The following is a 12,646-nucleotide window of genomic DNA, read 5'->3' as shown; positions in this document are numbered from 1 at the left end:
ACTATTTAAGAACTCAAGTCCCTCAAACTCGAGTTTGCCATGAAACTCGAGTTCTATTAAAATTTGCCACTTCATCAACAATGAAGATCAGGAAGCTCCTTGGTCACAAAACCCTTGGCCTAAAGATGTAGTAGCTTCTTCAGAAAGAATGATGAACTAGGGCACTTTCTGCATGTATTATTTTTGCATCATCTATGACGGCTCTTAAAATAATTCTTATATATGTCTAGGGTTGTGAGAAAAGAAACCCTACACAAATACATAGGAATATGCGTGTAATTAGATCTGAAAAGTCTGATTTTGTAATTCTTGGCAGATATAACTTGTGTCGAGAATCTGTTGAGCTTCAACATTAAATCTCGATAGAAAGGATTCTGTCGAGACTTCTGTCGAGCTTTAATGAATAACTCTTCTTCACTTGATTCTTGGTCAGATCTTCATAGCTTTAACACTTGACTTGAACAACATGTTTCATGAAGTTTTAAATCCATTCTAGATCTATCCAATTATAAGTAAAGTGCGTTTTGTCAAAGGATTTGTCAATTACATAAAATATGCCTCTAACACTATTTAAGGAAATATGATTAAATAAATTTTTAATGGAGGGTTCAAATATAGAATAAAATTTTACTTCAACTACCTTTAAAAATAGAACAATTCAACTAATATATATATGTGAGTGATGTAGGACAAAATCTACAATTTAATTTTTGTAATTATTTAATTTTGATATTTTTATGAAAAAAAAACGTTGTGGGGCTAAGGGCCCAAATCACATACTGGGCCTTGGGTCCCGTCCAAGGAGGTAAGTAATTTGAAGACAAGCAAGCAGTACAAATTGGTTTGAGTCAGACTTTATGAACAGAACATGGATGGGAAGGTTGTTCGAGGAGGAGTGTCTCCTCAGGCCGGCTAAGAATAGGTCAAACACAGGACCTAATGATCAAGGCAACCTCCCAGGATGCGTCAATGACAAGGACGTACCCCAAAAACGTGCAAGAGAGAAGGAACTCCCAAAAAATATCTAAGGGCAAATTGCTACCACTGCATTGAATGTACTACAGCTACTCTTCTGGCCGCATTTATGTGGAGAAGATCCTTGAACAGTACTGCCTTGGCAACTGCAACTCACAGAAAGCCAAAGTGGGTGTTTGATGGGAAGGGTACAAGTAAGGGCTTAGATGATCAATAAGTGTGGGATCAAGATGACTCAAAGGGGGTTATATAATGGGAGAGACCCTCCTTCTAAGGAGGGCGGAAGAAAAAGGAGAGAAGAAAGAGGGAAGAAACACTATAGCAATCTAGAACTAGACTTGTAGCAAAGCTTTGAGAATAATATTTAAGAATCTGTCTCCTTGGACTTGGCCAGGGACTCTTTTCTTTAGTGAACATCTATTATTTTTCTTTTTATGTCATTTAAATCTATAGGCCAATTACTTAATTCACTAAAGCCCAATTTTCCAACCCATTCTCTACAAATTTAATGCTTTGGGTTTTTTGGGCTTAAGTCCATACATCTGTTGGGCTAAAAGTTTAGACCAGGTCCTTACAAATGTTATTTTAGGTTTAGATAATTTATTTCCTTATTTTTAAGTGCTTTTAATTTTTTTAGGTTAAATTTGGTTCCTGTTATAGTTATGTATTAATTAGGAGTTATTTTAGAATATATTTTCTTGTCTGTCAAGTTTTACGGAGCCCTTAAATAGTTACCTAAGTTTGTAAACGTTTTTCATTATTATTGATATTAATAAACTTTTGTGTATTGTTTTTCTGGTGGATTCTAGAACGCTTTCTCCTTATGTGTTCAAGGACCCTTGTGGATTCAATGAACCATCGTGGATTCGAGGTTATTATCAGAAGCAAACGTGTTTTGTTTCTTATTTTCTAGAATATATTTTCTTGTTTGTGAAGTTTTACGGAGCCCTTAAATAGTTACCTAAGTCTGTAAACGTTTTTCAGTATTATTGAAATTAATAAACATTTGTGTATTGTTTCTCTGGTGGATTCTAGAATGCTTTCTCCTTATGTGTTCAAGGACCCTTGTGGATTCAATGAACCCTCATGGATTCGAGGTTATTATCAGAAGCAAACGTGTTTTGTTTCTTATTTTCTAGAAGTAGACGTGTTCTGCTTCTTGATGCTTTCTCATCCTGCATTAGTGAGGCTTAAAAAGCTTGTGCGGCATAATAGTCTTCGATTTTATCAATGGTGAAGCTAGAAAAAGCCTTTAAACACCACACACACATACACACACACACACACACATGTTATATATATACATAAAATATGTTTGTAGCATGATCTAACATATGTTATTTTTTTATATTAATAAAGTATTTAGATCTTTTCGATGGTCTAAGACACCGTTTTGGCCACCAATGTTGGTGGTCTGATCATCGGAGACACCAATCCAGCGGCGATCAAAATCAGTTTACAGATACATTGGCTACTTTGACCTTAATGGTTGAGCTACCCAAGGGAATATGAACACGTCCTTTGGAGATTGAACAAAAGTATCAAGTTTCAGCTATATCCTTTGGGGACATGACTTTGCATAGAATGCAACTGCTCATAATTGGGTTTATCATCATTCTAGCCGAAATAGAAGCATCATGTTTAACCTACATGAAGCACTGTGGATCCTTGCAAATTCCTTTTCCATTTGGAACAAGTAGAGGTTTTTCCTTGATGAATCATTTCTCCTTGCATGCAATTACACATTCGGGAATCACAAACTATTTCTGGGTCGCAATGCTGCTCTTAGCATTTCCTTATATGGAGAATTAATAGTGTCTACAGGCGTTACTATCACGTGTTATGACCAATTCGGCATTAATAAGTCACATACCGTCTGAGCTGATATCTTTTAGGTTTCATATTTCCATTAAAAATAACAAATTAATAGCAGTAGATTGTGATATCATTGGATTTTTTAACAATTCAGTCTTCTCATTGGAAAAGACGTATGTCTCAGGATGCATATAAACTTGCATAAGCCTTGAAAATATCCTTAATGGTACTAATTCTGGGTCAGGTTGTTGCCAGAGTTTGATCCCACCTGGTTTAGGAAATATTGATTTGATTCTTCTTAGTTCTGATAACCACTCAAATGTTCTTCAGTTCAACCCTTGTGACGCTGCCTTTGAAGTAGATGAAAAATCATTCAATTTTTCAACATCATATTTTCAAAGTTTGTGTAGTTCTGAGACTGTTCTTTATGTGTGTGTGTTATTTGCAAAGAGTAACATGATTTAACATATGTTATTTTCATACATTTAATAAAACATTTACATTGTGTATATAACATTAATAAAATTTAAAGGATTCTTAACTACTAACCATGAAATCCACATTTATGGTTTCTTTTAAAAAGATTTTTTTTCCATATCTCTAATTTTCTAAAATCATTAAAAAAAGAAGAAGAAGGTTTCTACTAAAAAGATTTATTATAGATGTTTATATTGGTGATAATTGCACCAATAAACTTCACATCAATATATCTATCCTTATAGGGAAAAATGATTGAGTTCCATAACTCCTTACATATTTCAACTCATCATCTTCACAATAACATAAGCAAAGTGAATTATTTCTGCAAACTTTTCAATGGTTGGATACAATAGTTCAAAACAAATATTTTTTTTTTAAAATTTTCCATGTTATGCATGGAAGGAACTTAAATTTTGCCATGCAATCTCTTTGTGATTTCTACAAAGGGAGACAATGGTGGGAAATGCATAAACATATGCATAAAAATATTTATTAATGTGTTTATAAGGTGATATAACATTTGCATAAAACATAATATGAAATGTATTTTATATTAACCATCAATATGAAGTATAAATAATTTGATATTAATTCTTTTACAATCTAATGCAATGACAAACATGTAACTGCAATGAATATATCGTTGCAATAACTTGGTATCAATTATTTCATAGTCAATCACAGTGACAAAATGAATTAATTATCTATTACAATGAAGATATCATTGCAGTAATTTAATCCGATTTATTTTGTTTAATTATTTGCAATCTATTACAACGTGAAGTAATAATCTATATTTACAAGATATTCGAAATAGTAAATTGCATATTGCAACAATATATATATATATATATATATATATATCATTGCATCAAAGTTATTATTAAAATATTTGGAGTTTATTGCAACAAAAATTTTTGTTGCATAAACCTATTACCTCAAATTTTATTACAACATCTTGTATCAACTATTGCAATGACTCTAATGTTATTGCAATGGTTTTTTTCGTTGCAATAAACATTTTTTCTTGTAGTGGATCAATATGATATGCAATAGCAACATTCACACTATCTCTTCTGGTACAACAAAGGGCAAAGCTCCTCTTCCAGTTTGGCCTGGCTGCCTTGCCGGGAACCATAGGGCTACAACACTACACTTAGTAAATTATTAGTGATGTTCATCCGGGAGTTCATCAACTCGATCTCAGCACCCTTCGGTCTCAGGGTGGTGGAGCACCGTACAGTTGTACATGGACAAAACAGGCGCAAACATTTCCAGAATGGTGCGTTTAGGACAGGAGAAGAACGACCGGTTTTACTCGCACGGAAAGTCCCTCACGTGCTTAGCCAATTCAGCGTGTGATTAAGAGCGCCGTAACGGCCAGGTTGAAACCGTTACCAGTGAACGCGAGAAGGGGTTTGTATCTTTTGCTCACATCTAATAACGTGGTCGTTTAGGATTTCTGCGGATAGGTTTGTGGGTTCCACTATTTTACATTACCGTCAGTCATGGGGTATACGCTCCCATTCGCATGGGTGGGGAACTCTCAGAAGCTTTGTCCAGGCGTCTGTGCATACCCGTTCGTCGTACTAGATTATATCCCGGGGCTTAAGCCGTTAAAGTCACCCAACGGTGACATGGGTGTGGATGGCATGGTGAGCATGATTGGGCATGAGATTGCTGAGCTGGCAACGAACCCTTTCCTAAACGCTTGGTACGGTAGCGGGCATGGGCAAGACTCGAGCTTGAAGCTAGAGATAGCTGATTTGTGTGAAGGAATCTATGGTACCGGTGGTGGTGGGTCCTACACGGGACAACTACTCAACGGTGAGGATGGTGCTGCGTTTAACATGAATGGGATCAGATGGCGGTTTTTAGTTCAGTGGGTTTGGAATTGCGTGGTTAATTATTGTTCTGGACCAAATGCACTTGATCAAAATAGCAATACCAATACCGTTGGTCATAGGAGCATCTTTGCAGAAGATAACACTACATATTAAATTGGACAATGATGACTACAACAAAAAATGTCTATTACATCAAGTGTTAATACAACAAAATATGTATATAGTAGTTTTAGACAAAATATCGCATCTACAAGTTAAAATTGTTGCAATAGTAACTTAAAAGTGTAAAATTATTGCATCAACAATAATAAGTTATAATAATTTATAATTTTCAGTTGCAATAAAAACTTTAATATATTAGGAAAAATTGTTACAATAACTTAAAATGAAAGAATCGTTGCAATAAATTGATACCAATTGTTTTTGCAATCTATTGCAACGAAAATTTCGAATTAATAGCTTATTGCATTGAAGTTACCATTGCAATAATTTGATATTAATTCTTTTACAATCTATTGCAATGACAAACACGTAACTGTAATGAATATATCGTTGCAGTAACTTGGTATTAATTATTTCATAGTCAATCACAGTGACAAAATGAATTAATTATCTATTATAATGAAGATATCATTGCAGTAATTTAATCCGATTTATTTTGTTTAATTATTTGCAATCTATTACAACAAGTTTCATGAAGTAATAATCTATACTTACAAGATATTCGAAATAGTAAATTGCATATTGCAACAATATATATATATATATATATATATATATCATTGCATCAAAGTTATTATCTAATAATTCTAACAATTCTAACACTTCCTCTCGACTCCCCTTTAATTTAAATGAAAAGTAGGGTGAAGACAAGGTTTTAATTAAGGATCTCGTGCTTTGATACTATGATAAATTACGAATTGTAAGTTTTAAGTAGTGTAGAAGAATTGAGGGAATTTAATTATTTAAACATTACTGATTGACCCACACTCCATTTCTACAATATACTTTTTTAAAAAAATTTCAAAAAACAGTTAAAAAAAAACTATTTTTCGAAAACAAAACCATAAAGTCAAATCCCCCACTATATATAAACCTCAGTTTCATTTGCTCCAGATTTTGTATCCTATATTGTGTAAAAACTCAAAAACACAGAAAACACTCACACTCTCTCACTCTCACTAAAATTGAAATGCGCTAGGGCTTTGTTCCCCTTTATCTGGCGCTCTTCGCCGTCACAGTGCTTCTCTTTCTGAGCCCTACGATTGCATGGCGCCCATGGCCCCACAACAAAACCAAAGCTCAATTAGATTCAATCTTCGGAGACTCCAAGAAATTCGAGACCTCATCATCGGAGTTTGTCCACATGAAATACCACATGGGACCTGTCTTAACCTCTAACATAACCGTCCACGTAATCTGGTACGGCACGTGGCAACGTAGCCAAAAGAAGATCATCCGGGAGTTCATCAACTCGATCTCAGCCATCAATTCTCGACACCCTTCGATCTCAGGGTGGTGGAGCACCGTACAACTGTACACGGACAAAACAGGCGCAAACATTTCCAGAACGGTGCGTTTAGGACAGGAGAAGAACGACTGATTTTACTAGCACGGAAAGTCCCTCACGCGCTTAGCCATTCAACGCGTGATTAAGAGCACCGTAACAGCCAGGTCAAAATCGTTACCGGTGAACGCAAGAAGCGGTTTGTATCTTTTGCTCACATCTGATGACGTGGTCGTTCAGGATTTCTGCGGACAAGTTTGTGGGTTCCACTATTTTACATTACCGTCAGTCGTGGGGTACACACTCCCATTTGCGTGGGTGGGGAACTCTCAGAAGCTTTGTCCAGGCGTCTGTGCATACCCGTTCGCCGTACCGGATTATATCTCGGGGCTTAAGCTGTTAAAGTCACCCAACGGTGACATGGGTGTGGATGGCATGGTGAGAGTGATTGGGCAAGAGATTGCTGAGCTGGCAACAAACCCTTTGCTGAACGCCTGGTACGGTAGCGGGCGAGGGCAAGACCCGAGCTTCAAATTAGAGATAGTTGATTTGTGTGAAGGAATCTATGGTACCGGTGGTGGTGGGTCCTACACAGGACAACTACTCAACGGTGAGGATGGTGCCGTGTTTAACATGAATGGGATCAGACGGTGGTTCTTAGTTCAGTGGGTTTGGAATCGCATGGTTAATTATTGTTCAGGACCAAATGCACTTGTTCAGAATAGCAATACCATTACCGTTGGTCCATCACCACACTCTATTATTTTTTGTGTATTTGGGTTTGTTTTTCTTTTTCTTCTTTTTTGGTGTTTTTATTAAGTGGGAGTTTGGGTTTTGGTGAGGATTGTTTGTTACTTTTGTTAATGTTTTTGATTTAGTTAAGTTTGTTAGTTCTGTAATAAGCATATTGTATATACTATGAAATTATTGTATATACTATATAGATAGATGGCGTTTCCGCCTCATTTTTAAGTGAGTTGGAGTATTCTCATCTTCTATAAAAAAAAAGTCATTTTGACACACCAAAAAACTTACTTTATTATTTTAGTACATCATTTTACAGTATCTCTTACATCATATGTTTTATTCTTCAATTCTGTACATTAAAATAAAATTTATAACACATTAAAATAATATATTAACTTCTCAATTCATAATACAAGTACACAACCAATAGACTATGGCTACCAACAACAACCACCATCAGCATAAACCCATACCACTATCGCAACCATACCACCATCGGCACAAACCCATTACGAAATTGATAGCCACTTCCTTTTTCTCGATCGGTCGAGCAAGGCAGAACCACACTTCCTTTTTCTGCAATCAGCTGGACTTGAACCTTGAAACAACCACTTTTAAGCATTGCCTAAAGACCTAGACTAGGCATGTTTTGTTCTCGGTTTGCCAATGCAATAAAAATATGATTCTAAACATTTAAAGCTAAATTTTTAGAACCTAATAGATGTTATTCAGTAAAAATTTCTAATCTTTCACTCTTGAAAAAAATAAATAAATAAAAGAAAGGAAAAGATCAGCACCCTTGTTATCTTGATGAATAATTTCATGCATCTCTTAAGCAAAAAAATGCAAGTTCTTTCAACTCCCCCACCTCATTTTATGACTCGGATTATTTCACTTAGAGTAAGACACATGCTAACCAATTTTGGGTGATATCTCAGCATATATGGTCAATCAAGATAAGATCAGGATAAAAATGATAAGGAATTGGAGGATTCAATTGAAGGATCCGTTTCTCGGTCAAGATCAACCTAATATATGTACTGAATGAAAGAATCGTTGCAATAAATTGATACCAATTGTTTTTGCAATCTATTGCAATGAAAATTTCGAATTAATAGCTTATTGCATTGAAGTTACCGTTGCAATAATTTGATATTAATTCTTTTACAATCTATTGCAATGACAAACACGTAACTGTAATGAATATATCGTTGCAATAACTTAGTATCAATTATTTCATAGTCAATCACAGTGACAAAATGAATTAATTATCTATTACAATGAAGATATCATTGCAGTAATTTAATCCGATTTATTTTGTTTAATTATTTGCAATCTATCACAACAAGTTTTGTGAAGTAATAATCTATACTTACAAGATATTCGAAATAGTAAATTGCATATTGCAACAATAAAGTTTTTTTTTTTTTTTTTTTCCTTCTCTTGCTTCCCCTCTATATATAAACCTTGGTTCAATTTGCTTCACATGTAAAAACTCAAAAACACAAAAAACATCACTCTCACTCTCACTCTCACTAAAATGAGCTGTGTTCCCCTGTATCCGGCGCTCCTCGCCATCACAGTGCTCCTCTTTCTCAGCCCTACGATTGCATGGCGCCCATGGCCCCACAACAAAACCAAGGCTCAGTTAGATTCAACCTTCGGAGACTCCAAGAAATTCGAGAGCTCATCATCGGAGTTTGTCCACTTGAAATATCACATGGGACCTGTCTTAACCGCCAACATAACCGTCCATGCAATCTAATTATTCATTGTATTTATTAAGGGAGACAGGTCCCATGCCATGTGCCGTAATAGATTGCAATAATTTGATATTAATTCTTTTACAATCTATTGCAATGACAAACACGTAACTGCAATGAATATATCGTTGCAATAACTTGGTATCAATTATTTCATAGTCAATCACAGTGACAAAATGAATTAATTATCTATTACAATGAAGATATCATTGCAGTAATTTAATCTGATTTATTTTGTTTAATTATTTGCAACCTATTACAACAAGTTTCGTGAAGTAATAATCTATACTTACAAGATATTCGAAATAGTAAATTGCATATTGCAACAATATATATATATATATATATATATCATTGCATCAAAGTTATTATTAAAATATTTGGAGTTTATTGCAACAAAAATTTTTGTTGCATAAACCTATTACCTCAAATTTTATTGCAACATCTTGTATCAACTATTGCAATGACTCTAATGTTATTGCAATGGTTTTTTTCGTTGCAATAAACATTTTTTCTTGTAGTGATATTAAAAGACAAGGCAACCGCCCTACTCATTTGTTGGCTCAACATGCCAAGAATATTAGCAATTATGTAACATGGATGGAGGAAAATCCTTCATTCATTGAATCGCTTTGACTCAAGATGTAATGTTTATATCTTTATCTTAATAAAGTTACAATTTTCATATAATAAAAAAATAGCATAACCCATTGCTAGGTCTGATTAAGAGGTTGTGATAGCTTGGATTCAGGTTGATGAGTTCTAGTGTAATTTTGCTTAGTATAATTAAGAGGTTGCTTACATGGGTAGAATAGCTAGTTAGCCATACTAGCTAGTTTTAGAGAATCTCCAAGAGATGAGGCATATTCTCACCCAATTTGGAGAGTTAAATCCACTTTTTTGTTTTACTTACCTATTCTTTTAAATATATTTTTTATTGGCTCAATATTTTTACTCTATCTCATTTAAATAATATTTATTTTTCTTTATTTTTTTAATTTTATTGTGAGAGGAGAGATAGAGAAAAGAGAAACTATATTTTAACTCTTTGCGCATTTATAGTGGCTCTCTTGGTCAAGAAAGCCATTATTCATGAGCAAAAAACTATCTCTCTTTTAGAGAAACCATTGGAGGAACATTATATGGTTTTGTGCTCTAAATTAGAAAGGATTTTGATAATATAGTATATGTTGGAGATGATCTTGTATACATTTACATGGCTTGATCAAAAATAGGGGTGTGCAGAAAACCCGCCAACCTGCCAAATCCGACCCAACCTAACCCAACCCGCCGGGTTGGATCGATTTTTAGGGCTTGGTGGGTTGGGTTGGGTTACAATTTTTTTTTTATTTTTTATTTTTTATAGTGGGTCGGGTTGGGTTTGGGTCATAAAATTACAAACCTGCCAAACCCGACCCGTCCCACCCATATTTTAATATTATTTAAAATATATTATATATTTAATAATTTTTTTTTAAAAACCAGCTGTAGAACACTATCTCGGTTCCTACTATCATATATTATATAAAATCCTATTAGTTCTTTTAATATATATTTAAATATATTATATAATTAATAAAAAAATTTGAAAATTTAAGATATATTTTTGTTTATAATTGAGTTAGGAACTCATATATATATTTTGTTTATAAGTGAATTAGAATACTAGTTCATTTATATTTTGTTTATCAACTCAATTGGATACTTAGACATATTTCGCCTGCTGCTAAGTTGGAATATTAGTTTATGTATATTTATCAACTCATGTGGCAAGTGTGATATATATTTTTCTACTGAATTTAATAATAATTGTAATAAAAAAAATTGTCCAACCCATGAGTTCAACCCTACCTAACCCAACCCATGTGGGTTGGGTTGGGTTGGACTTATGTGATGGGTTGAATTTTTTTTAACCCACCATGGTGGGTTGGATAAAAAAATCTCGTCAACCCGACCCATGCACACCCTTCACAAATAAAAAATAAAAGGAGTAAAAGAGTAAAATACTACACCTAATGGTTCCTATAAACGGAAGTATTTGATAAAAATATAATTTTGAATTTTAATATATTTAAATGACTTGAATAAAGCATGAAAGAGTAAATTTTTCTAATGATAAAATTTATGAATGGATATAAGTTTTATTAATATCTAGTTTTGAAATTATTAGTTGTGAGATGTTATTTTAAATCTAGAACATCATAGGTGTTTAGTTTGGTCCTTACAAATGAAATTTATAATGGGTTGTTAAATTTATATGAAGTTATTTATATTATATATATTTTTGAATTCTTTAATTTAAAATTCTCCAATCTAAAAACAATTTTATGAAATTGTGTACCATGTTGCAAATAGAGTGGCAAAATAGGATGGTATGAATTTGTTCCATGTTAATACAATTCTTCAAACCCCAAATTTTGCCTTAATCATTAAAAGGCTAGTCAATGAGTCCAATATGGTGAAAGCATTATAGGCCCACGTAGAAGATCTATAAAGTAAAGAAGACAGCAATGTGGGAAAATTAAAAACATGAAGAGGACCCAATGATGAAAAATTGAAAACAACTAGGCTGGTTTAGATACAATTTGCATAGTAAATTCAATTAATTGTGCCACTATTGAGAGGAAATGCCATTCTAGAGCATAATTTATCTCTATTGGATGAGACTTGACTATAGGGGTGTGCAGCCAACTCACAAACCCCTCAAAAACCGACTCGATCGATCCGACCCAATTCTTTGTGTTGGGTTGATTTTTAGAGGTTGGTGGGTTGGGTTGGGTTGGGTTTGGGCTATAATAATCACAATCCCGCCTAACCCAATCCGACTCACCTATATATTTAAAATTTAAATTATATATATTTAATATATAATTAATAATATATTATGTAATTAATAATTTTTTTGATAATTTTTTTTTATCAAAAAGAATTTAATTTAATTTTTCCCCTATTCAGCTCTTCATATATAAAACTCAATTACCTCTTAAACCCTAATAATCTTATTTCTCTCTCTGTCACTTCTCACTCCCCTCTCCCACTCCACTCTTATTTGTTTATAACTAAGTTGGGATACTAGTTTATATATATATATATATATATATTGTTTATCAGTCAATTGGATTTTTTTTTTTTTTAATAATTGAATTGGAATACTAGTTCATATATATTTTGTTTATCAACTTAGGTGGCAAGTGGGATATATATTTTTTTTGCTTACTTTAATAATAATAGTATTAAAAAAAGTTGTCCAACCCATGGGTTCAACCCGATCCAACCCGATCCATGTGGGTTGGGTTGAACCCCTGTAATGAGTTGGGTTGGGTTGGATTTTTTATAGCCCATCATAGTGAGTTGAGTTGAAAAGTCTCCTCAATACGACCCAACCCGATCTATGCACACCCCTACTTGAGAATAATGAGAGCTATAAAAATAAAGGTAAAAAATAACTTGTCCCTGTCAAACCTAACCAAGAAAGCAAGAACATTTTAAATGGTAATATTTGGAATCATGTA

The 12,646-nt window shown here is 33.7% G+C and overlaps 1 protein-coding gene across 1 annotated transcript; it reads left to right on the top strand.

Moving 5' to 3' along the window:
* The first annotated feature begins 5,297 nt into the window (after positions 1–5,297).
* Positions 5,298–7,523, top strand: LOC115986007 (protein EXORDIUM-like 3). The gene is given in 3 exon segments (XM_031108877.1): positions 5,298–5,333; positions 6,319–7,362; positions 7,503–7,523. Coding segments are annotated over 3 exon segments (1,101 nt in total).
* The last annotated feature ends 5,123 nt before the right edge of the window (positions 7,524–12,646 follow it).

The sequence above is a fragment of the Quercus lobata genome, chromosome 4, assembly GCF_001633185.2.
Source record: "Quercus lobata isolate SW786 chromosome 4, ValleyOak3.0 Primary Assembly, whole genome shotgun sequence".
Lineage (NCBI taxonomy): Eukaryota > Viridiplantae > Streptophyta > Magnoliopsida > Fagales > Fagaceae > Quercus > Quercus lobata.
The sequence above is the reverse complement of the archived record's forward strand: the minus strand, read 5'-3'. Positions and strand labels throughout refer to the sequence as shown.